This window comes from Bubalus bubalis, chromosome 6, assembly GCF_019923935.1.
Source record: "Bubalus bubalis isolate 160015118507 breed Murrah chromosome 6, NDDB_SH_1, whole genome shotgun sequence".
Taxonomy (NCBI): Eukaryota; Metazoa; Chordata; class Mammalia; order Artiodactyla; family Bovidae; genus Bubalus; species Bubalus bubalis.
This window is the reverse complement of record NC_059162.1, coordinates 109678858-109705180: the sequence shown is the minus strand read 5'-3', so window position 1 is coordinate 109705180 and position 26323 is coordinate 109678858. Positions and strand designations below refer to the sequence as shown.

At 44.2% G+C, this 26323-nt stretch overlaps 1 protein-coding gene across 1 annotated transcript in view; it reads right to left on the bottom strand.

The window, feature by feature from the left end:
- Window positions 1–11067: 11067 nt before the first annotated feature.
- The window catches only part of CLSPN (claspin), a 28458-nt gene continuing 13202 nt past the window's right edge, over window positions 11068–26323 (bottom strand). Inside the window, exons 9-25 of the mRNA XM_006051557.3 lie at window positions 25620–25811; window positions 23381–23628; window positions 22282–22457; window positions 22108–22172; window positions 21193–21392; window positions 20713–20867; window positions 19690–19916; window positions 19002–19113; window positions 17672–17747; window positions 17351–17454; window positions 15075–15239; window positions 14846–14967; window positions 14472–14599; window positions 14030–14135; window positions 13192–13274; window positions 12779–12940; window positions 11068–12448 (exon numbers count right to left, since the gene is read on the bottom strand). Coding sequence (XP_006051619.3) covers window positions 12338–12448; window positions 12779–12940; window positions 13192–13274; window positions 14030–14135; window positions 14472–14599; window positions 14846–14967; window positions 15075–15239; window positions 17351–17454; window positions 17672–17747; window positions 19002–19113; window positions 19690–19916; window positions 20713–20867; window positions 21193–21392; window positions 22108–22172; window positions 22282–22457; window positions 23381–23628; window positions 25620–25811 — 2432 coding nt within the window. The 3' untranslated portion in view covers window positions 11068–12337. The remainder of the gene's footprint in view (window positions 12449–12778; window positions 12941–13191; window positions 13275–14029; window positions 14136–14471; window positions 14600–14845; window positions 14968–15074; window positions 15240–17350; window positions 17455–17671; window positions 17748–19001; window positions 19114–19689; window positions 19917–20712; window positions 20868–21192; window positions 21393–22107; window positions 22173–22281; window positions 22458–23380; window positions 23629–25619; window positions 25812–26323) is intronic.

Sequence of the window (26323 nt, the reverse complement as noted above, 5' to 3'; positions counted from 1 at the left end):
TATTTAAAACCTCTAATACACTCGGTGTGCAATAACCTGACAGAGCTGAGTCATCAGCTGGTCACTCCATTGTTCTATAAAGCGGGTTATTTCTAAATAACAATACCTGACAAGTGAATTCCAAGGGCATCTCTTTCCTTAGCCAAGGATCACGTTGGGTGGGATACTCTAACACTGTATAATTAACGAAGTAAGTGCTCTGACAGTGGTCCTGGCAACTCCAGGATTTTCAGACAGCTGGAAGCCTGGAGGACAAAAACTCCTCCAGGAGGGAGGGGGAGTCCATGACTACAGAAAAGCAGACACGTAGATGTCTGTTATGGGCTTCCCTGGTGGCTTAGCAGTAAAGAATCCGCCTGAAATGCAGGAGATGTGGGTTCAATCCCTGGGTGGGGAGGATGCCCAGGAGAAGGAAATGGCAACCCACTCCACTATTCTTGCCTGGGAAATCCTATGGACAGAGGAGCCTGGTGGGCTACAGTCCATGAGGCTGCAAGAGTCGGACATGACTGAGCGTCTAAACTACCACCACCAGTTGTTTGTTCTTCCAGAGGATTCCTTAGCCAGGCTGCCAAGGAATCAGTCTCCCCAGTTGAAGGGGTGTCTGTGGCTGTGTCCACCCAGCTACAGAGGTTGCAGGGACTTAACTGGCAGGGACACAGAAACCACCCGAGATGGACAGAACCAGCCTGAACAGGGCTCTGTAGCAGGCCAGCCCATCGTGAAGATCCAGCAGTGGCAGTGAACTGATATCTTGGTGAGCAGACAGATATCAGAGCTAAGATTGGCTAGCAAGGAGTAACCAGACCCAGGCCCAAGGGGCGGGGGCTGTCAGACAAGGAGACAAGGGGACATGAGAGAAATTCCTACTTCAGGTAATAGAATCAACATGAGTTCCTCTCTAGGTGGACAATTTCTCAATGTCAGTACTCCTGGGAGAAAGAGATGGGCAGGATCAAAGTGTTTCGGTCTCAAGGACCTTGCCCCTTCCCATCCAGTCATTCACATTCAGCACCCAGTTACCTGCTTTGTGCCAGGGAATGAATCAGCACAGAATCAGGACTGGTGGACAGTACTGTGTTTAGAAAGGGAAATAGTCAAAGAGTGGGTGATACAATGTGACAAATTCTGCAACAGAGCTGGAAGACAAAATTAATGAGCCCAAAAGAGGGTAAGGAAGGGCTTCACAGAGCGAATATTTGAAGGCCTTGAAGGATGAATCGAAGCTTACCAAGAGAAAGCAAGTGAAGGCATAGGAAACCGAATGTGGAGTGTGTGTTCAGATAACACAGAGGAGGTCAGTGTGGCTGGAGTTTGAGGGGTAAATGGAGATGGGAGACGAGGCTGAAGGGTAAACCTGGCCCAGTTGTGAAAGGCCTTGGCCACCATTCCAGGCACCTTGGGCTTCATCTTGTGGATGGCAGGAAGGTAGATGAGGAAGCTCCCAAAGATTCCACAGCAAAACAAGGCACTGGCATCCGATCTTGGGGGACAAGCTATTAGGCTGGCCAAAGAGTTCGTTCAGGCTTTTCCAGTACACTGTGTGGACAAGCCTGAATGAACTTTTTGGCCAACCCAAGACACTGTGACCTGTTTTCTTCTTTTTCCTGAGCTCATATTCTCTGTTAACTTTCCACATGGCTTTGGGGAACTTGGGCAAATCAAAGCATTTTAACCTTTTTAGGTTAAATAAAGATAAGATGCCTTGAACATTGTTAAATAACATTAAAATTATGAACATTGTTACTTGGGCTCCTATGAACATTGTTACTTGGGCTCCTAAGGCCAGGCACAGCCCTGGAGGACCTTGAAAGTACAAACGAGCCCTTAAGGCGGAAGAAAAACCATTCCTCAGAATTAGCTCATCTCAGGAAAGGAAGGTCTAGGAAGCCAGTGACCTAGTTGTTTTATTCATTCATTTCTCCACCACCTCTTAAAGGCAAAGTGCCATTCTAGTCTAGCCAAAAACTGCTGTGTGATCACCTTAGGTAAGACATGTCCAGAGGCTTCCCTGGTGCCTTGGTCAGTAAAGAAGACACAGGAGACATGGGTTTGATCCTGGGTTGGGAAGATCCCCTGAAGGAGGAAATGGCAACCCACTCCAGTATTGTTGCCTGGAGAATTCCACGCACAGAGGAGGTCCATGAGGTCCCTGGGGTCGCAAAGAGCTGGACACGACTGAACAACTGAGCATACAGCATAAGACAAGTCCAGTCTCCAGCCCCACGTGGCTGTTTTCTCAGCTGTAAAATGAGGAGGTAGTACATCAAATATGAAGTTTTGAGGCTCTTTTTTTTTTTTTTAAGTCTTAAATCATCCTTTTCCAACAAAATCTTTGTCGTATACCCAGTTCAAGATCTCTCCTACCCTGAACCCTGCACCCTGCACAGCTCCTGAGAGGCCTCCCAGGAAGCTTTTAAAGCTCAGTGTTGTTGTTATTGTTGCTCAGTCGCCCAGTTGTATCCGACTCTTTACAGCCCCATGGACTGCAGCACGCCAGGCCTCCCTGTCCCCCACTGCCTCCCAGAGTTTGCCCAAGTTCATGTTCATTGCATTGGTGATGCCATCCAGCTATCTCATCCTCTGAAGCCCTCTTCTTCTGCCCTTGATCTTTCCTAGTATCAGGGACTTTTCCAATGAGTTGTCTGTTCACATTAGATGACCAAGATACTGGAGCTTCAGCTTCAGCATCAGTGCTTCAAGTGAATATTCAGAGTTGATCTCAGTGGGGCAGTTCCAAATCCAGTGCTCCCGAGGAACCTAGCAGATGGATTTGTCGACCACCCCCACCACCCACATCCTCTCTTCTGACCCTGAAGGGAAAAAGGAAAACTTAGGGGTGTTTTGGAGGTTCTGGAAGCATGAAAGGTAGTAGAGATGCTTTCCCCCCTATCCACCCAAGTGGTAAGTGGCCTCTCCAGGAGCCCAGAGAGGCCAAACCCAAGGTCCCAGAGCCCACAGCAGAGAGAGTGAGGAAGAGAAGCTGATCTGAAGGGGGAATGAGAGAAGGGAGTGTCTGTTCCACCTCCTTCCTAGCAGCTGCCTCCATAATCCCCAGCCCTCTCCCCCACCCCAGCCTCTGGCCGCCCACCTCTCCTCCACCCACCCATTCATCAGTAGGAGGGCACAGTATCAGCGCAGCCTTTCAGAGCCTGACAGTTCCTTTCTGGGTGTCCCCCACATGTAACCACTTAACCTCCAGCACAAAGGGCCAGGCTGAATGGGCCTGGAGCCGGTGGCTCGTGCAAAGGGGGAGGCCTCAATAGGATTTGGGGAGCTGGGTGTATAAAGCGCTCTGCTCCAGCAGCCCTCAATGGAGAGGCTGGAGTCAGGGCATGTGCCGAGGGGAGGAGCCCGGCAGCTGCATCCCGCCCCTGAACAATGATTTATTCATTCTCCTGGCACACACAGAGAAAACAGGCTGGGGGAAACGTGGCCCCACAAATCGCCCTTGGCCTCAGCTGACTCCGGCTGCAGTCAGGCAATCACTGCCCCCTCCCACTTGTAGTCTAAAGTCTGGAGGTAGCCTGAAGGGGCCGTTAGTAGCCTGAAGGTCAGGCAGACGTGCTTTTGGAATAGGTTCCACTCAGACTCACTCTCTGATAACTTCCTTATCAAGTTTTCTTCATAGCTTGGCCTGTCTCAGAACTGCCCCAGGGGAAGGGCTGAGAAAGAAGCAGGAAGTTGGGGAGCTCAGCCTGGGAAATAACTGCCCAATAATGGGAATGCAATAAAAGCTGATATATAATGGCACCCTCTAGCCACATCTGGCTCCAATTCCTGGAAGAATCTTTGGAAGAACTTTGGGGAATAGGGAACTGAATGAAGGCAGATAAGCAAAGATGCTAAAACTAGCAGATTAAAAAAAAAATGTCAAGTGGGTGGTTTCAAGAAGCTAAATTGTGACGAGAATAAATTTGCTTTTGCCCTCTCACCTCCATAGCTCATGTCACCAGAGCCAATTCACACAGAAAAATCATCATAATAAATAAAAGCAAAAAAATCAATAATGTTAGCAGAACAGGGAGAACCAGATTGAAGTGACCATCTTCAGACTGGCCCCTGGGCCCCCTGGCCCCAAGCTCATAATTACCTTGTCACACAGAAAACAAATCTATTGTGGATGGTGAGTGTGGAGAGGTGGGAGATCCTGGACAAGGAGGTTGCCAGCTGCGGGGGAAGGGATCCACACTATGAAGACAAATTTGCCTTGGCACTGGGGTGGGAGGGGGTCGTGCTGAGACTGACAAAAGTAAGGCTTAGACAGTTTCCCAAAGATGTCTTCCCTTATCAGGGTGGGCTTATGGAGGGAGGTCATCCTGCCTTATACTGAATGGGGGGTAGGGAGAGGGGATGGGGGGAAGACCCCAAGCCCACTCCACTGAGCCTCAGGAGGACAGGTTGCTGTGCTGCTGCTGCCCTCTGGTGGATATATTCATAAAAAGGCTGCAGGGACACCTCCAACGCTGGAAACGGATGCTGGAAATTGCAATGGAGTCTCTGTCTTTTCCTGTCCTAAACCCTTGGCTTTAGATGGGGAAACAGTGGAAACAGTGTCAGACTTTATTTTTTGGGGCTCCAAAATCACTGTAGATGGTGATTGCAGCCATGAAATTAAAAGATGCTTACTCCTTGGAAGGAAAGTTATAACCAACCTAGATGGCATATTGAAAAGCAGAGACATTACTTTGCCAACAAAGGTCCGTCTAGTCAAGGCTATGGTTTTTCCATGTATGGATGTGAGAGTTGGACTGTGAAGAAAGCTGAGCCCCGAAGAATTTATGCTTTTGAACTGTGGTGTTGGAGAAGACTCTGGAGAGTCCCTTGGACTGCAAGGCGATCCAACCAGTCCATTCTGAAGGAGATCAGTCCTGGGTGCTGTTTGGAAGGACTGATGCTAAAGCTGAAACTCCAGTACTTTGGCCACCTCATGCGAAGAGTTGACTTATTGGAAAAGACTCTGATGCTTGGAGGGATTGAGGGCAGGAGAAGGGGATGACAGAGGATGAGATGGCTGGATGGCATCACCGAGTTGATGGACATGAGTTTGAGTGAACTCTGGGAGTTGGTGATGGACAGGGAGGCCTGGCGTGCTGCGATTCATGGGGTCACAAAGAGTTGGACACGACTGAGCGACTGAACTGAACTGAACTGAAAACCTTGGCCACAGACTAGCACAGTCATAGGCTGGATTCCTCAGGAGACAGACTCAGACAGTTTGGGATGCAGATAGTTACTAAGAAGTGCCCTTGGGATCAACGTCTGTGGAAGGGAGGGGCCAGCAGCTGAGCTACCATACAGGTGCAGGATAGAGGCTCAGTCAACCCCTCAGGGAGCTCTGAACAAGAATGGGCCCTTTAGAACTGTCCTGAAATGAGCCAACATGGCCAGGGCTTTACACTTCTGTCATCGCTGGATGTAGGCTGTGCGGGAAAGGGATGTGAGTGTTGGGTGAGGTGTCCTCTGAAACTGAGGCATTCTCCTGAGTAAAGGGTGTCTGCAGCCAGGCCAGCAAGGCCTTCACTAAAGGGGATGGGATGTACATCACCGGGTCTACCCCACACATTACAGAAACTCAATAAACACGTGTTGAATGAATGGCAGGGTTAGATCATGCCTCAGGCTCCAGGCTCCACAGGACAGCCCCCAAGCCTGTTATTCAAGCTCTTACACACTGACCTTTGGAAATGGTCAAGGGAGCCTTAATGCTCTGCTTCATGGATTCATTAATTCAACAAGCACTCATTGAGGTTTCCTAGGTGCTGGGCTTGGAGGCAGACGCTTTACAAATTTCTCAAATTTTAATCCTCACAACTGCGGAGCTAGTATTAACTCAGATTATACAGATCAAGTTATTAAGTGGCTTTCACAGTCCAGTGGCGCTTTGAAAAATGACCCTCACAATGGGACAAGTGCTCTTGCTGCTGCCAAAGATTCTTCAGGCCAGAAAGGATCTTGGCTGTTGTGTGTGTGCACGTGTGCATGCAGAGAGAGGACTCTATGCTTTCAGACAGAACATTTCCTCTGTTGTAGCCTAGAGTCATGCCTCCAGAGCCTCCTACTTCAGCTCCTTCCTGATCATGCTGCCCTATACTGTTGCTTGTCACAGAAAAAAGCTTTAAAAATTCCTAGTTGCAGCTACAGAACTAGTTCCCTCCCCGGACATTTAATGGACAGACAAGCCTCAACTCCTAGTGTCCTTTATTTATTTTTTTTAATATTTATTTATTTGGCTGCATTGGGTCTTAGTTGAGGCACGCAGGGTCTTCGTTGCGTCATGCAGGATCTTTCGTTGCAGCACACAGACTCTGTAATCTTGGCACATGGGCTCAGCTGCTCCACAGAGTGAGATCTTAGTTCCACGATCATAGATGAAACCCACATCCCCTGCATTGCAAGGCAGATTCTTTTTTTTTTTTTTTTTAATATTTATTTATTTGGCTGCACTGGGTCCTTAGTTGTGGCATGCTTTTAGTTTGGACATGTGGGATCTAGTTCCCTGAACAGGAATCAAACCCAGGCCCCCGGAATGGGGAGCGCCGAGTCTTAACCACTGGACCACCGGAGAAGTCCCCCCTCTAGTGTTCTTTGGCCATATCATCGTCAGAAAGTTATGAAAGGGTAAGTTCTTCCCCTAATGTCTAATGTCCACCCCTGTTATGATCATTTTGGGGATGCTAACACTGAAGGGACAAAAGGTAGACCAGGTTTCTGCTCCAGAAACCTCTCTGTACCTGAAACTCTGACTAACCCAGTGGATCTGTGGGAGGAGGCGAGGGCAGGAGAGCAGAAAGCTGTCAGCCGCTGTTCTGCTCCAGCCCTGACATGTTCTCATCCTTGGCCAATTAAACCTTTCCACACTCCCAGCCACCAACGTCAAGATTTCAGCTCTCATTTAGTTTGTAATCAGAAAAAACTTGAAGAAAAAAGAGGGAGGAGGAGAGCTTGGATATGATGGAGCAATTTTTGGGTCTGACTGCAGAGACATAAAGTACTCTCAATACTCTTCACCCCCTCCCAAACACACACACACACACACACACACACACACACACACACACACATTCATACGCCTTTCCTCCTGGGCCCCCAGAACCTAATTTTTCACGTTTGGAAAACCCAGATGATTTTTGCCTGGGTCCATCTGGTTTTCCAAATAACCTGTCTTTTTGATAAATAACATAAGTTAAATTAGACAAGACAAAGAGAGGGGTGGGCAGTCAGTTTTTTTCCTTCCTTCAGCCACTGAGAAAAAAAAGAGATGAGGACTGAAAAAGCTACAGGACTCTCCCAGTCCTGCTGCCGCACCTTCCACCCCTCGGACTGGGCCCAGCGACTCCAGCCAGGAGCTGGGAGCTGCCTCTTCACCCCCACCTCTACCCCACCAGCCAGCAAGAACACCAGATTGTGGTTCCTTCTAGAGCGAAGGGAAAGAACCCCAGTGTCCAGCCCTCTTCCTCCAATCACCCTTAGGCTGAAGCTACTTCAAACCCTCTTTTCCCATTATGTATCCCACCCCAGGGAAGAACCGGATCAATACACTGAAAATGAAAAAACTTTCAGGTGAGAGAAGAGTGGAGAGAATGAGGGCATGGGAAGGACGTGGGTAGTACAGACCAAGATGATACAACCACGAGGGACAGAGATCTGGCATCTGGGTCTCAAAAGGCAGACCCTGAAGAGACACCGGCTGTACACAAAGCCGTGCCTATTTCCCAGCTCACTGAGACTCCAGGACACAAGCAGACCTCCAGCCCGACCCCTCTCAGGAGGCCCAGCACAGAGCGAGGCACCACTGGGCCTGGGCTAGGCCCGTGGGCTGGCAGCTACGGAGCTTTGGCAAGACTTGGCTTCTCTTCTCCACTCAGCTAGACCGTAATGAGCCCCACCTCCTCCTCAGCAGTGGGTCAGTCAGCGTGAGCACAGCCTCTTAAATGTGCTCCCTCATCTCACATTGATTGTACCTATGATCCCAACCATAACCCTGGGAGCTAAACCAGGCCAGTTCACTTTAGCTTCATTTTCCAGGGGAGGAAAATTTCAGAATGACTTATTCCAGGGTCATGCCACGTGTAAGATGCAGAGGAAGAGCTTAAGATCTCACAGAGCAACCACCTCTATCTGTTCTATACCACATTAGAAAACATCCTTGAGGGCCATTCAGCTCCTGGCTCTTCACCATGAGCTCTTCCAGCCTTCAGATAATTCATTGCTCAATACATTTTTATTAATAATGCTATGTGCCCGGCATGGTGCTACCTGAAACATACATTTTTTAAAAACACAATATATATGATCTCTGCTTTCAGAGAATTTAGTCTAATGCAGAAAGCAGAACTAAACAAACATTAAAGTGGTAAACTGTGATAAAAGACCCAAAAGAAAAAAAAAAAAAAAAACAGGAAACAGGTAACCTAATTAAGAAAGAGGTGGTAATGGAAGCATCTCTGAAGAAGTTAGATTTAAGCTAACAGTAGACAAAGGAGGGCGGAAATAAGGACTTATTGTACAGCACATGGAGTTCTGCTCAATGTTATGTGGCAGCCTGGATGGGAAGGGGGTTTGGGGGAGAATGGATACATGTATATGTTTGGCTGAGTCCCTTTGCATGCATGCATGCTCAGTTGCTTCAGTGATGTCCAGCTCTTTGCGACCATATAGACCGTAGCTGCCAGGTTCCTCTGTCCATCGGGATTCTTCAGGCAAGAATTCTGGAGTGGGTTGCCAGGTCCTCCTTCCCAACCCAGGGAATGAACTGGTGTCTCACGTCTCCTGCATTGGCAGGCGGGTTCTTTGCCACTAGTGCCGCCTGAGTCCATTTGCTGTTCACCTGAAACTACCACAATATCAGCTATACCCCAGGGCAAGATAAAAAGTTAAAAAAAAAAAAGACAGTGGAGAAAAGATCATTCCAGAAAAAGGGAAGGATACTTAGGAAGCCCCTGAAGCTGAGTGTAATGTGACTGGAGGGTGGGAGACACAGTTATGTCATAGAGGGTCTTGTAGGCCATGGGGAGCTTGAACTTAATTCTGAATGCATTGGAAGACACACAAAGGTTTTGAGTGGGGGATTGGCATCCTCTAATTTAATTATATACATGTCGCCCTTTGGCCGCTGTGCAGACTGGACGGAAAAGAGGCAAAAATATGAGTAGGGAGATCAGGAGGCTGCTGCCAACAGCTGGTAAGAAATTATGGAATCTTGGATCAGGGCATTGGCTATAGAGGTGATTCAAGATGTAGTGTCAAAGTAGAAATAACAGGACTTAGAGATGGTTTGATTATGGAAGGAAGGAAGGAGGGGTCGAGAATGACCTTCAGCCTGAGTGACTGGGTATGTGGAGGTCTCCTTTACTGAAATGGAAAACACATGAGGAAGAGCAGGTTTTTAGAGAAGAAAGATCACATTTTTAAAGATGTTAAGTTTGAGATGCTTATGAGACCACAGGCCTATGAGTGGCCCACAAAGCATGGTGCAGTTGTGATATTCACAAATCTGTATGCTTGAAGAGTAGCACCAGACGTAATGCATCCACATACATTTTCCAACAAGCCTCACAGCAACTCCGAGACAGGCGTGAATGACTGCTTTCATTTGACAGACATAAACGGTGGCTCTGAAAGGGGTAGTCTTTTTCATTCCACATTTACCGGGCAATACTGCATTCCAGGCCCCATGCCAGGCAGTGAGCAGACACAAAGGTAGAAGACATAGCCCGTCTCAGGAACGCTATAATCAGAGTATCACAATAAAGTGAAGGTCGCTCAGTCGTGTCCAACTCTGCGACACCATGGACTATACACTCCATGGAATTCTCCAGGCCAGAATACTGGAGTGGGTAACCATTCCTTTCTCCTGGGGATCTTCCCAACTCAGGGATTGAACCCAGGTCTGCTGCATTGTAGGTGGATTTATCAGCTGAGCCACCAAGATCACAAAATTCCTCCCTTCCCAATATTCCCCTGCCAAATACTTTCCCCTGTTCTTCAGTGTACAAACCTCAGGAGAGGAAGCTCCAGAAGTTATTAGATAGACCTCTGGGAGATAAAACCCCGAGACACCCCCTCTGAGCCATTAGAGATTCTCAAAGCAGGGTGAAGTTTGTAGAGAGGCAGTTGAGAATTTGCACAAGAAATTCTGAGCACCCTGTCTTCACAGCACTCGGGTGAGTATAACCTGATGCTTTATGGAAGAGACTCAAGTATGGTTTGTGCGGCTGGGGACTGAATTAATATCAGAAACCTGTTTAAATCAAGTAAGTACCATGTGTTCCTACCCCAGTGTGTGGAACACAAAGACACTGATCACCCCAATCTCCCAGACTCACAGGCTCTCACCTCTCCAAGTATGTAATCTCCAAGCTAGTGAAGCCGAGTCCTAGCAGGAGCACAGGCCCTGGGGTATGCTGTTTCATTAGAAGGGAGCTGAAGCTGATGGCTCAGTGCTCTGGGCACAGGGCATGTGGTCAGGTCACCGCTCTCTACTTCAGTCATACCAGGGTCAAAGCTTAGCTTGCCTTCTGACAGCTGTGCTGGCACGGGGAAAAGTAACGCAGAACTTAAGCCTCAGCTTTTCTGTCTCCAAAGAGTGCTTTCTTTTTGGAGCTTAGAGTAGAAACCCTTTGCTCCCTAGATTTCTCAGGCACTGATTTTCTTATCTTTGGCAGTCAACTCCAAAATCCTCTTTTTCATCTCTCCCCCTCAAAAAAGGATATGGGAAAGGAAGAGGGGAGAAATATCCAGCCCTTGCCCCTAGTTCTGTGTTGCCCAGCAGGGGCTGCCAAGCCTTGGGCACTGTTTAGAGCACTCAAAGGGAGGGGCAATGATGATCACCTTGGACCCACAGCTGTCAATCAAAGGACAGTAATATACATGTAAACTCTCCTCCCTGCACACCCAGACCACTTGGTAAGTTAACGTGATCGATTCACCGGAGTTGAGAAGACACTGAGGGGACAACGGCAGTGCCTCTCACAGCAGGCCCCGAGAGGCCTCCCCTGGGAGAGAGGCTCCCGAAAACAAGACGCTCAACAGTAGACAGGTTCTGACCTAAGAATGAGCATTTAGTCTGGACACCAAATCGTGCCTTCAAGGCACTGGATTTATTGAAAAACTACATACATATTAAAACATCTTTATATACATTTTCTCTGTTATAAGATTACAAATATACAAATGCAAATTCCATCAAAGTCAGCATCTTGTACATTAGAAACAACTGCATAAAACCTATATCCTAATTCCATCAGTTAAATTGGGATTCCTCAACCAGTTAAAAAAAACTGGCACAGCTCACCCAGCTTCCCAAGTCCAGCTCATGACAGTGAAACCACAGTGTTTACATGGGACGTTTTTCCAAGGAAGCAGTGACGTTTGGTTCCGAGGGGGGAAAAAATATCTGTTTAAAATTCTTGAGAACCTCATGGTGGTTCGGAGAAAACTGGGACTGGTGGCAATCCTCTTGACAACATTTTGATGAAACTCCTTGATGGTCTTCTCTCAAAATAAGTAATGAAGTTATTACTTCATTGTCCTCTGGTCAGGGCAACGTACTCAACCCAGCTGAATGAAATAAATAATGATTATATATAATTCTTCGGTCAGAATGAGAAGGAAGGTCCTTGAGCAACAGTGTTTCAAATCAAAAATTGAAGTCCTAGAAGAGAGGTCTCTGGTCCACAGACTATCTAATGTGGATGGCCACTGGGTGTAACCTTCTATCTTCATCCTCATACTCCAGAAAATTTGCTCTTTCTGACTTGGGTACCAGTTTGAGTGCTTATTAAAGGAAGCAAAAGTGAACTGGAAATTTGAGACTGCCCTGGGAAGGGCCAGAAAGGAAAACGGAAGGGGCATGACTTCTAAAATAGCCCATCTGTTGATTCCTAGGTCCTCTAAGAAGCCCCTCTCACTGAGTCCTGGTCACCATCCTGCATGTCGTAGGGGTGTGAAGGCATCATTGCAGTTTCAATATTCACTGCTTTCTGCAATTTTCTGTCCTGTCACACTTTTTCTTCCTCCAACTACCCCTTTCACCAAAAGGAATCAATCCAGTTAGCTGCTAGGGTAAAATGTCAAATATTTAATGGAGGACACTCAGGTATCCCATAAGTTGCTGTTGTAAACACTCCAGAATTGTTAGTGGCCAACCCAGGAAGTAATACTAGGAAAGAGATGTCCAGAGCCACAGGGTGGAAAGAACGGGAATCTCTGTCCTCAGTCTTAATGCACTGACTGTGAAGGAGGTGGGGATCATCCACGTGAGCATCAATTTCAGCCTTCAGTGCCAGATACTTCTCAATGGAGCCCCCACAGAGGTGCTGGCGCCCTCATAGCGCTAGCTTTCCAAGTAACGGAAGATGCTTTGCTTCGATTCTGAAGTACTATCATCTGTTTTGAGGCGCTTAGGTGAAGTGGATGTCATTAAAGACGGACCCCTTCTCCGTACCTACAGAGCAGAGAAAGAGACAAGAATCAACTCAAGACCTTTGTACAGGTTGTGGTTCACTCATACTTAGCTTCAATCAGCTCTTAAGCAGCTCATAGTTAAATCATGGATAATTAGGAAAAAAAGAAATTGAAAATTTCCAGGCAAGTCTCACAGCTGATTATACTTACTGGGGTTAGCAATCCCCTTGTACCTTATTGGGAATGCAAGATTAACACTATAGCATAAATCTTTAAGCCAGAAATACATATATATTTTCAATTCAATTCAATTCACTCATTCATTCACTCTGCTTTGGAGAGTCGCCAAATCAGTTCTCAAATTCCCTACCCGAGGCTTAGATGATTCCTTTGCTGCCTCAGCCTTGACAGGAGAAAGTGTATGGAAGACGAAGTTTCTAGAATTTCGGGGAGCACTGGGGTTGAGGTCAGAGAGGGCAGCCAGTTTCTGAAGCACAGCTTTGGGCTGGTTGAGCAGGGAGCCTGTCTTCAGCTGAGGAAAGAAGAGTCATCTGGTATCAAATTCCAAGAAAGGAGAAGCCAGCTCCTCCCTGCACCCGCCAGGTATGGAGGGGACACATTTCCACCCTGCTCAAATAGAAAAGGAATAGCAGGCTCCTTTGACACCTACTTCCATTGCCCACAGCCACCTCCCTCCCCTAATGACAGAGCACTCCCTTAACCTGACTGAGGCCTTTTAACATTGCAAATCATGACTTCACGCAAACAAGGTCCCCAACCAACCTGGTTGTCACTTCCCGGTTTGATGGCTTCAAAAGGATTTCTGAATAAAGACTTTGATTCTTGAATAACCACAGTGTGACTGACTGAAAAGAAAAGACAGAGAGGCCTGCTCTGGGCAAAACTGGGTAGAATTACTTTTAAATCTAAACAAACTATCAGGCCCTTAACTAAACTAATAAACTGAGGCCAGAGGAACTCTGATTATTTTATAATCATGATTTGAAAGTATAGTAAGTGGTTAAGACAGACAATTCAGCTAAACTTACTGTCTGATTAACAGTAATAATAAGAAAAAACAACAGTGATAAGACAAATTCGAGCTCTAACACTTAGGTATATAATCCTGGGCGACTAAACAAAGAAGCCAGAATTCACTCCTCTGAGCTGCCTTACAGGGCTTCCCAGGTGGCGCTAGTGGTAAAGAACCCGAGATGCGGGTTTGATCAGTGTGTTGGCAAGATCCTCTGGAGGAGGGCATGGGAACCCACTCCAGTATTCTTGCCTGGAGAGTACCATGGACAGAGGAGCCTGGCAGGCTACAGTCAATGGGGTCACAAAGAGCTAGACACGAATGAAGCAACTCAGCACGCACACATGCACGAGCTGCCTTAGAACATAAAGCAAAACCAGCTATATACACCCTCCACTACAATATCTACTGTCCAGTAGAATTCGATTGAAAGAATATTGTCTCTTCCCATCCGAGGGGCCCCTTTAAGATAATATTAGACACAGGGCCACGACTAAGCTGCAACAGCCTCTGAGGGCTGGAGTCACCCCCAAGGCTCCAGCACCTACAATCCAGGGGGACAGCCCCTGTGAAGGACTAAGAGCTCACCATTCTTCTGCAGGGCTTTGGCTGTAACCTTCTTGGCCAGCATCATAAACTGACTGTCTTCCCCAATCTCTTCTTCATCTTCAGCTGCAATTTTCCCCTGCTGTGCCTGAAAATAAAAATCAGACAGCATTAACAGAAGCCCACGGTTCCCCCAAAGACCCAAAGAATTAGCATAGCCTGGAAGCTAGAGTACTTGGGATAACATTTGTTTTCCTTTTTGCTACCCTCTGTTGCTTCAGACAAAAAAAAAAAAAGTATTTTGGACAAAAACATGAATACAACTGCCCGTGGTAGTCTTTTCAAAGCATAAAAGAAAATTCAAGGATTAAAAGAGACAGCAATACACTGCCCAAGGTTTTGACAACTATCATGACAAGCTGGGTGACTGAGATGACCCTCATATCTAGGGTTGGAATAGGTGAATCTCTTGCAGGCTTCCTACATGGTCCCGAAGCCACTGCTCTCGTTCAATTCGCTCTTTTCTCCATCTGGCTTCCGTCTCGTCAAGCTGTTCTTCAATCTGATCATCATCAGAGTCTCTGTGGAACAAGTCCATCTGGGAAGCATCATCTAAAGCAGAGTTAAGGCTATTAGCATTCTGCAATCCCCACAAGAGAGGGTGTCTTGACAGACACTAGTGAACCCTGTTCATTTACAATATACTGACACAAACTTTTCCCATCCACTAATGGAAAATAAAGGTCAAGGCCAGGTCCACCACAACTGTCTGCTATAGTTTTGAACTCCTCTTGCCGGCTTAAACTGGACAAACATGGACCTTGTACCGTTTGCTTCTAAAGGCAATGATCACGATACCTATGTTTTTCCATCGGAATCTCCTCATTCGTCCAGGACCATCGCTGTGCAGGTCCCCATCAGCAAGGTACCTTTCTTGGTACAAACGTAGCTCGCGCTTATCATCATCTAACATTGTTTTCCTACGAGAGGAGAAATACGGTGTTCAAAACCAGGGCCACTCTGGCTGCTTTTAGGGCCTGCCTTAAGATGCACCCCACTGCTCAGAAGGGCTTGTTGGGATACTGACATGTGTATTTTCTTGACTTGACTCTGCAGTTCCTCATCAGAGGGAAGTACTTCATCAATCACATCCTCTTCATATTCATCAAGCTCTTCCCCATCATACTCATCTTCGCTTCCCATGTCACTCCCTGACACCTCTGCCTCGTCCTCCAGGTATTTCTTTAATCTCCTGGAAAACAATATTGAAAATTGGAAAATACAACAATGAATATATGCACAGCAATGAGAAAAGCAGAACACACAGCCACCTCTAATAACAAGCATAAATTAATAATAATAATACGTTTGTATAATACTTAAAAGCCTGTTATTTAATATATACTTTGTGCCAATAACTGTACTTTGGAGCACTATTGCATTATCTCAGGGAGGGGTATTATTATTGTTCCCTTTGATTTACAGTTGAAGGAACTGAAACTCAGAGAGTAAACAACTTCCTGATGGCCACACAGCTGGGAGGCAGCAGAGTCTGGATTCAACCCAGGCCGGTGAGTCCAAAGCCAGAGCTCTCAATCTCCTCTATATATTTGAGACATACCTGTCAGAAGGTTCACACTATTTTGTTTTGCATTTAGGCTCACCAGCTTCAGGAGATAGACTAGAGACAGTATGGTACGGAAAGGTAATAGCCTGGGGTCTTCCTCAGCCTGTCAAATCTTGACCCACAAGTTACAGGTATGACTGAGGCTCACTTGTTGCTGTTCAGTCACTCAGTCGTGTCCAGCTCTTCGTGACCCCATGGACTGCAGTGCACCAGGCTTTCCTGTTCTTTACTGTCTCCGGGGGATTGCTCAGACTCATGCCCACTGAGTCAGTGATGCCATCTCATCCTCTGTCGCCCCCCTCCTCTTCTCGCTCTCAATCTTTCCCAGCACCAGGGTCTTTTCCAATGAGTCAGCTGCTTCCATCAGGTGGCCAAAGTATTGGAGCTTCAGCTTTAGCATCAGTCCTTCCAGTGACTATTGAGGCTCAGTTAGTGGTAATCAAAACCACCACAAGTTCGTTTTTCTGACTTCAGGTCATACTGAAAACAAATTGACTGTCACCTTGAGTTCATATTGCTGTTATCTATGGTCAAGAATGGCAGAAGCTTGATGGCTTTCTGAAAGGTGATTTTTATCAAAGACTTGCATTATTATTTTAAAGCTGAGTTCCTCTAAATCCTAGGGTTCCTGAGGAATTCCTTCAGGGGCCAAAAGCCACCAAGCTCCTCAATCTTCCCATCTAACCCTCTTTGAGCAGCTCAACTTTTAGCTGCCATTCTTTATAAGACTTCATTTGAACAAAGGACACTATAGTTAAATACGGTTTAAGAACCACTGCCTTAGAAAAAAATCTATAGATGACCCAAAGCTGTATGAGATGGTTAATTTGACAGGTGACAAATTAGAATCCAAAACTGATCTCAACAGAATGGAATGATGGGCTAAACACAACAAATAAATCTAATAAGGATCAATATGATGTCCTATATTTGAAATCTAAAAGTCATCCACATACAATAAAATAAAATTAAAACGGTTTTTATACAATTTTCAATATCATGGAAAAATATTTACAGATATAGTAAGTGGTGAAAAAAGCAAGATGCAAAACTGTATATATAAAACACTTTACAGATCTCAACCATATGAAAATATATGCCTAACAAAGGCAATAACAACACTACCACCACTTTCACAAATATTCTGAATGGTGGACATGGATGCCTTATCTTTCTGTATTCTTTTAAATCTTCTAAAATAAATGGCTTACTTTCATCATCAAAACAACAAAATATTTAAAAAATTAATGGTGGGTCATTTGCCTGAAACTAGGAAGAGGAAGACCTGGAATGATGGTAATTCAAAGGAAAAAAGACACGCGGAATTGTAATCATCTACTAGATCCTCAGGCTCTCCAGTGACTCAGTTCTTATGCTTATGGGTTACTTTACAAGTAGTAGGCAACCAGAGCAAGGGATGTGGCTGCACCACCACACAGGGCAGTAGTCAGACCACACCTGAAGATAAAGAGAATCCACATATGTGAAGAGTCTGGAAGCAACGTCACGTGAGAAACAGCTGAAGAACTAGTGATGTTTAGTACAGAAATCACTTGAAGAAGTTGTGACTATCTTTGAATACTCAAAAGATATCATGTAAATGGATGTTATTCAATCTGTGTTAACCACAAAAAGCAAAAATAGAACCAGTAAATGTAGGTAAAATGTGGTGGCAAGCTACAGCTCAACCGTCAGGAGAACTTTATTGCAATGGAAGGAAGGGCTGTAACACCTACATTTGCCGTTTCAACTTCTCTGACTGCTGCAGGAGGTCTTCCTCATCATCATCTTCACGGTCTTCCGGTGTCAGATCCTCCTTGTCAGAATCACTGTGCTCATCCTGCAAAGTCATACAGTATCACACGCAAAGCTACACAGCATAAAATGCGCCCTCAGCTAAGACAGATTCAGAAACTTCTGCCCAAACATTTCAGTCTAGGAAATTGCTTTTGATAACATGCCAAACAGACGTCTCAAGAATTCAAACTACAAAACAAAAATCCCCAGCAGCTATACATGGAGTTCAGTTATGATTACTTTGTTCCCTTCAAACTCACCTCATCACTATCAAATTCATTATCATTTGGGACAAGCCGAAAGTCTCCAAATTCCTCCTCTTCACCTTCTTCTTCCCTAAGATGCAAATCAACAAACCCATACAAAGTTGTTGAAAGCCAACTATAAGCAGTCAGCCAACCTGGGGACTGAAAATATCTTATAGCCCCAACAATCTCTTCAAGAAACAGGAAACAAGATACCTTGCCTTTCAAAAAAAAAAAAAAAATTGTTTTTAACTGTGATAAAATACATACAACATAAAGTTTACTATCTTAACCATTTTAAGTGTACAGTTCATTAGTGTTAAGTACATTCACAGTGTTATCCAACCAACCTCTAGAACACTTTTCTTCTTAAAAAACTAAAACTCTATACCCTTTCAATACCAACTCCTCATTCTTACGGCAGCACAGCCCCTGGCAAACACCTTCCTACTTCCTGTCTGTATGAATTTGACTACACTAAGTACCTCATATAAATGGAATCATACAGTATTTGCATATTTGTGAATGACTCATTTTACTTAGCATAATCTCCTCACAGTTCATCCATGTCTTATCATGTATCAGAATCCCCTTCCCTTTTAAAGGCTGAATAATATTCCACTATGTATGCATCCTGGAGAAGGCAATTGCACCCACTCCAGTACTCCTGCCTGGAAAATCCCATGGACAGAGGAGCCTGGTGGGCTGCAGTCCATGGGGTTGCTAAGAGTCAGACACGACTGAGCGACTTCACTTTCACTTTTCACTTTCATGCATTGGAGAAGGAAATGGCAACCCACTCCAGTGTTCTTGCCTGGAGAATCCCAGGGACAGGGGAGCCTGGTGGGCTGCCGTCTATGGGGTCGCACAGAGTCGGACACGACTGAAGTGACTTAGCAGAAGCAGCAGCAGCATATATGCATCCACTTGGGATGCTTCCACGTTTTGACTATTATGAATAATGCTGCTATGATCATGGGTGTACAAATATCTACTAAGAAACTGTGTTCTCAGTTCTTCTGTGTATATACCCAAAAGTGGAATAAGTGCTGGGAGTGAGGAAGTGTTTAAAAAATGGGATTTTGATTTGTATTTCCTTAATCACTGGTAATGTTGAGAACTTTCATGTGCTTTTTCTTGCCTTTTTTACCCTGTTCCCAATCAACTAAATGAAAGCATTATAATAAATAATTTCTCTATGCAAATATGAGACTCAAACCCACTGCAAGACTCTCAGGATATGAAGCCCCTATGATGACCATTTACTGCTAAGCCCAGAGAAGCTACCCCTGTACTTTATCAGAACATGGAACTTGCCAAATTCCCTCAGATCACTGAGACTCACCGGTCTGTTGGGAAAGAGCCTGAACAAAGAGCGAGTGCTTCTTCCATTGGATCACCCAGGCTACTCTCCTTCTCCTGCTTATTTAACTCTGATGGATCCAGAGTAGAGACATCTACATTACAACAAAGAAAAAGATTTGTCACCAAGAACTGACAGCTTTATCCTCTTTCCCCAGCCATCTGAAGACATGCCAGCTCAACACAGTTCTAAGGTAAGCTTGCCAAAAAGAGCTCACCATCCATTCATTCAACAAATCCTTATTTAGTGCTTACTATGTGCCAGGCACCAGGGAGACAGCAGTGAATAAAACAAAGATCCCAGCTCCCAAAGAGCTTACATTCTAGCAGGGGTGTGAGAAGGAGAAAAGGGTATGCAGGTGGAAGTAATAACTTAGCATTTATATGAAATCTACTCTGCAGTAGACACCGCTCTAAGCTTTGCACATATTCCAGCCACAAATGACAAGTCATACGGCCAAAGTTAAAGCAGTCTTAAGGTGATACTTCACCATCCTAAAAAAGTAAGAGCTCTAAATGTTAGGAGCTAAGCAGTGAATTCAACCTAGGTTCAAGAATCCACCATGGCTGTTTTCTGTGAACATTTCACCTGAGACTAAAGCACTTCTTCACATGGACAATGACTTAAGATATTTGGGTGGGTGAGCCTTGCTGCTTCGTTGGATAATTACCCTGAGAAGTAAATTTTCCTGAACAAAGATCCAGAAGTTCCTCCATGTTCTCTTTCTTGTCACTCTTCCCAGGCAGAGGCTTTTCAGCCTGAGATGCAAACTTCCCAGTACACAAATCCAACAGTTCATCCATGTTGGCATCCATGGCGTTCTCATCCATACTGGCCAACGGTAACCGAGGCTTCAAATCTTGGTATTGATTCCTGTGGTTTCTAACATTTAAGAACCTACAAGCCCAATGAAGAGTGTGAGAAATGCTCCAGGAAAAAAAAAAAGTAGTGGGGGAAAAGCCTGAACTCATTTCCAAAAGCAAAGTTAGAAGCTGAATTCTGAACCAGAAGACAAGAGTGTCAGACTTTAGCCTGTGATAACCTTGAGAGGGAGGGGGATGTTTATGAAAGAATAAAGGCTATTCAAAAGACAAAGGGTAAAGGCTAATTCGGGGCTTCAGATGGTGCTAGAGTAGGGCCTGGTGTTATGGCCATGTAATGTGCCACAGAGGTGCCAATTCTCAGTGCCACCTAAAAATCCTAACGTAGTGGGATGAAAGTGAAAGTGTTAAGTCACTCAGTCGTGTCCGACTGTCTGCGATGCCATGGACTGGGGACCTCCAGGCTCCTCTGTCCATGGAATTCTCCAGGCAAGAATACTGGAGCAGGTTGCCATTTCCTTCTCCAGGGGATCTTTCCGACCCAGGGATCAAACCCAGGTCTCCAGCACTGCAGGGCAGATTCTTTACCATTTGAGCCCGCAGGGATATGGTTACAGGGAAATATGATGACCTTATAAGAGTTATGCAGGTCTAATAAGGTAGAAATTGAGGGATCAGAATGCTAGCAAGGCTATTTACTTTTTATTTTCTAGATAGACTTTGTTCAAAGTTGTAGAATATACTAATGGTCTGCACACCTCTCTTTCTCAGAAGAGAAAGCACAGATGGAGTGACAGAAGCTCGCTTTATTTTTAAACAAAATTAAGCAGTACCCAGCACCGTCCCACCCACAGAAACATAAAACTACCTACCCATCTGCATCCAACAGTTGGCTCTGAGTGTCATCTTCTAAGCAGAACTGGAAGTCTCCTGCTCCTAGGAAAAGTGTCTTAGGTTCTGGGGAGGCGTTATACAGATCTTGGGAATCCTCTATGGGAAGTGAAGGCTCAGACAGCTTTCCTGAACTCTGGCACCAAAACAAAACCAAACAAAAACAAAACATTTTACAAATGTCATTCACTGTCATGACAACAGAAGCTGCTATTTGTAAAATTTAATCTACTCTCAGGCAATTGCAGTTGGGGAGGACAATGCATAGCCAAGAGAAGCTTAAAAAAAACATCCTCAAGAAAGAAAGAACCCTGGATGAGGCTTGTTTTTAATACACAAAGGGGGTGGATTTTTAAAACTGAACATACATAATGTGGTGGGAGTTTTTGGCTTGGACACACTTTATTTAGCAATGTGGGAAGCAAAAGGGGGAGGAGATTAGAAAACCATTACCATCTCACCTTAGAGGCTGAACTGACCAAACTGGCTCGAAATAGCCCTGGGGAAGGAGATCTGAATCCTCCTGCTGTAGGGAAAAGACTGGTCCCACGGCCTGTTTGTCTGTTACAAGGCTGATAGGATGGAAGTGTGGAGCCTATCAGCTCAAAGCTGCTATTGTGGCTGCTCTCCTTTGTCAGTAATGAGCATGAATCATCTTCATCTAAAGAAAGACAACTTTTAAGTGCATGATTCCCAGAAATAAGTCAGATTTGTTTAGGAAAGAGTTGAGAATGAAACTGTCTGGTAAGATCCACTGGTAGACCTCTCAAATTACATGTTCTAAAACATTACATTAAAGGTCAATTATGGTACTAAGATAGCATCATACAATCAGGGTTTATCACTCTGAGCTAAGTGACACCTCAAAGTTCCTGTCTTTCTCTCACCTTCCCTAATGCCTATGATTACCCTTTCCATTATCTAATCACTTATACATCTTCCTTTGATCTACATGATAGAAATGTTTCATGTTTCACTCGATCAACACATATTCACTAACGACCTATTAAATGCTCAGGGTCAACTGGAAAGAAACTGCATGTAAGATTTCAAAAACTGGACCAAGAGAAATATTTGGGATTTTTTGTTTGTTTGTTGGCTACAACATGCAACGTGTGAGATCTTAGTTCCCTGACCAGGAATTGAACCTGGGCCGTCAACAGTGAAAGCATGGAGTCTGAACCACTGGACCACAAGGGAATTCCCAAGAAAAACAATATAGTTCATAAATTCCTATCATGGTCACAGGTAAGACTGGGAAAAGTTCACCAAGGTTCAGAAAAATGGAACCTTATGGAATTGTAGTCCTTAAATGTTAAAGCTGGAGGATCAGAGAAAAATCATGTTTCAAGTTCTATATAAGAGTCACTACTTACCTAATTTGCTAGGTCTTTTGCCTGAGTTTTCATCTATTTCTGATTTTTCTTCACTAGGAGAGTAACTACAAAATAAGTAGGTAAATTGAATATCTGTTTCTACTTCTTCCAAGAGGGGCAAATTCCCTGGTATTTACCAGGGAATCTTATCTTTCCTTAGAGAGAATTACTTACCCCATCTTGGAAGAGCTGTCCTTGAACAGAAGGAAGGTAGAATCAGATGAGAGAGGCTTGGGGACAGACAGGCCGACCGGCTTGCCAATTTCACCACTGCCATCATCATTTTCTTTATCTATTTCTTTCTCATCTTTGGTTTCTATTTCTTCACCACCGAGAAGGAATTCTGCAGTCTTTATCAGTCACGCCACCCAAAAACAAAATAGTACAAGTCAAAAAATTTTAAAGCAAACATACTAGCTGAAATATGGCTGCTTAGTTACAAGTCACCTCTTAAATCTGAAAAGGTAAACCTGAAGGGAGCTCAGGCCAGCCATCATCATTGACACAATTTATTAGTTGTAGACACTTCTAGAGCTCTTTTATACTTTGTTACTTTACCTTTTACCCTTTCAAAACTGCTACAAGATTCTGAATGAACTGGATTATCATTTAACTGAGTCAGTGAGAAACTGCATGATTAGCCTGAGATTGCAGGACAACTCCTGGCCTTCAACCAGACTGTGACACCCTGCTCGGTTCAGCCATGGCTTTCCTCTTCCTTTACCAAGGGGTAAACATTAACCAGCTCTTTCAAATGACTCCACTGTTCAAACAAGGACACTTTTCCTCTTCCTAATACAAAAAATCCTACCATCACCTGTCTTCTCTAGGTGGAAAACAATACCTTAGAACAAGGGCAAGAGGCCCATCTACAAATACCTTCTTCAACAATTAACTTGGGAAGGTCTTGGCCTGAGAATTTATTCCAGACCTCAACCTGGCCAAGGTTAAAACTGCTTTCTTTTCCTAAATAGAGAAATCTAAATGAACAACAAAGATAAAAGTCTTTAATAGAAAGCCATTTTGATATCAGCATTATAGGACAATATGCAAACCAACGGGCAGAAGCCAGGGCATGACTGTGAGCTGCAGGTGCTCCATGGGGCTGAAAGAGCTGAGTGCACCAAGATTCAGTACACATGAGCTACCTTCATCTCTGACCCTGAAATCTCTTCTACAGTCAAACATGCTCATCAGCCTCTTACTCAGATCTGATTTTCTCTTTCCCTTATTCATTGTGACCTAGTAACAAAACCACGTAATTGCCAGCAACCTCCTCATTGCCTTCTTCCTCCACTCCCTCTTCTTTCTCCTCTTCTTCCTCCAAGGCTTCCTCTCCCTCCTCTTCTCCATCTTCCTCGGAGTCATCTGTCATTTCTTCCTCCTCCTCCTCCTCCTCTTCCTCCTCAAATCCATCCTCATTATCTAACTTGAGTAATGCTTGGCGTTTTTGACGCTCCTCCAACCTTCGGAGTTTCATTGCTTCTTGAAGTTTAGCTTTCAGCACCTGAAGCTTTTCCCCTGAACAAAAGTATGAAGAGATGCTTTAGATGCAATGACCGACTACACACAACAACACAAGTGCCCATTTCAGGCAACTCCAGAAGTGTTCTAGGCACATCACAAAAGGAAAATCAGAGACCTTCGTATTTTAGGCTTTTGTTATCTTAACAAAGGGGGAATATTAGGAATTGAGTGTAGGCGATAACTCCCATAATTATGTTCTATACCCTGGGATATTACAGAGATTATAAAATTATTATTTAAAAAGGCAAAAAAAAAAAAAAAAAAAGAAAGGAACGGGGGCAAGTGGACCTTCAAAAATCTCTGGCTTAGAAGCCATGAAGGAAAATATTGATAAGTGTACCCACATTGAAGAAAAAGAGAAACTCAAGAGTAAATATGAGCAAAAGATATGAACTCGTGTTAAAAATAATGCTTAACCTCACTTCTTACTAGCAATACAAATCAAAATAATGATACCACTTTTTATACACTAGGCAAACATTTGTTATATCCATTATTAACAGGAAGAAACAGGAACTCTTACACACTGTCATTCAGAGTGAAAATTGGTGCAACTTATTTTGATGGAAAATGTGACTAGGACTCAGTGATTCCACTGTAAGGAATTCTGCATCAAGATTTACTAACATATATGTGATACTAGGATGCAATATTGTATGAAATACTAAAACGGAAACAAACATGATGTCCCTTAACAGAAGTAGAACAAATCATGTTATACCTGTACATTGGAATATTATGTGATGTTAAAAAAAAAAAAACCTCAAAAGTAGTATGTATATCTGAACTCCTGAGTTAGATGGTCAGGATTAGGCTACTAATTCTCTTACTTACTGCTGCTAAGTCACTTCAGTCATGTCCGACTCTGTGAGACCCCATAGACAGCAGCCCACCAGGCTCCCCCATCCCTGGGATTCTCCAGGCAAGAACACTGGAGTGGGTTGCATTTCCTTCTCCAATGCATGAAAGTGAAAAGTGAAAGTGAAGTCGCTCAGTCGAGTCCGACTCTTTACAATCCCATGGACTGCAGCCTACCAGGGTCCTCTGTCCATAAGATTTTCCAGGCAAGAATACTGGAGTGGGGTGCCATCACCTTCTCCATCTCTTACTTACTAGTTATATAAATTTGAGCAAGTTGTTTAAATGCTTTGTATATCAGTTTCCCCAGATAGAAAATAAGGACACTGATGTTATTTACTGTAAAGCACCTAGAGCAGTGTCTGGCAGAGAGGAAGTGTTCAGTGTCTCTCTCTCATACACTTACACAATAGTAAATGCATATGAATTTTCCTAGGACACACATGAAATTGTTAAGCTGCCTCTGGGAAGACTAATTCTTTTTTTTAATTTATCTTTTAATTGAAGGACAATTGCTTTACAAAATTTTGTTGTTTTCTGTCAAACATCAACATGAATCAGCCATAGGTATACATATGTCCCCTCCCTAATTTTTCATTTTATACCTTTTCCTAAGTGTTTAATTTTTTTCTATGTGATAAATTGCTCATATTTTCAAAGTGGGAGTGGGAACAACAGACCTGTCCCTAATACAGACTACAAAGCAGAATGCATGATGTATGACCGCATTATTATTTTGTTTTCAAACAGATATGTACATGCATGCAAAAAGTTTAAAGGGCCATACAACATGGTTACAGAAGATGTCTCTGACAGAAAATCTTTTTGTTTATTCCAGAAATTTTGTTTACTGCAGAAATTTGTTATTTATTCCATTTATTTTCTACAATGGGTATTTTTTTAAACAATAAGACAAAAACTATTTTAAGAAATAAAGTCATCTTACCCACCTCATACAACTAGGCCATATCCAATCTCCAGAGTCTCCCAAGAAAAAGATTCTATAACGTCTCACTATAGGGTCTTCAGCAGCCATGAAGACCAGCCAGAGTACAAGAGTCAGGCACTCCACCCTACTCGTGGCCAGTAAAAATATACAGACAAAACAGCTCCATGAACTCAAATACCTGGTTTTGTGTGGCTTGCCCCATCCAGCTTCTCCGCTGCCAAAGTCACGGGTACCACGTCTGCCTTGAGCTCTTCCTTCCCGTCAGTGCCCACATCTTTCACTATGATGTTCACATTCACCTTCTGACCAGCCCTGGGTCTGGCTGCTGGATTAGCATGCTTCCAGAAACGCTGCTTCAAGGCTTCCAGTTCTAAACCAAGCACCAACCAGTATGTCAGTTTGCCTTTTAGATCCCAGTTAAGAAGTACAAGCTAGGTTCAACAAACTTGTAAGGGAAAAAAAAATACAGAGAGACACCAAAAACTCCTTTGCTACCAACACCTGTGTTCAATTCATATAACTTAACCCAAACTAAAGGACTAAATGAGTTCCTTAAAACTCATTTTAGGGTAGAAATTTACAACTGAAGTTTCTAAATATGTGCAATTCTTTTTAAAAAAGCATTAAGCTGGTAGAAAAATACCATACTCCTTAATTATGCAAGGGCTTAATTTGTCACCAGTTTCAGTCTCCTTTTAAAATATTTCGTATTTTGAACGTCTCACTGTTTATTAGCAATCTCTCTAAATACAAGCAAGGTCTATTTAAAAAATGGAAAAAGAGGAAATTCCCTGGTAATCCAGTGGTTAAGACTCTGAGCTTTCATTGCTTAGGGCCCAGGTTCAATCCCTGGAGCGGGGAAGGGGGGAAACTAAGATCCCA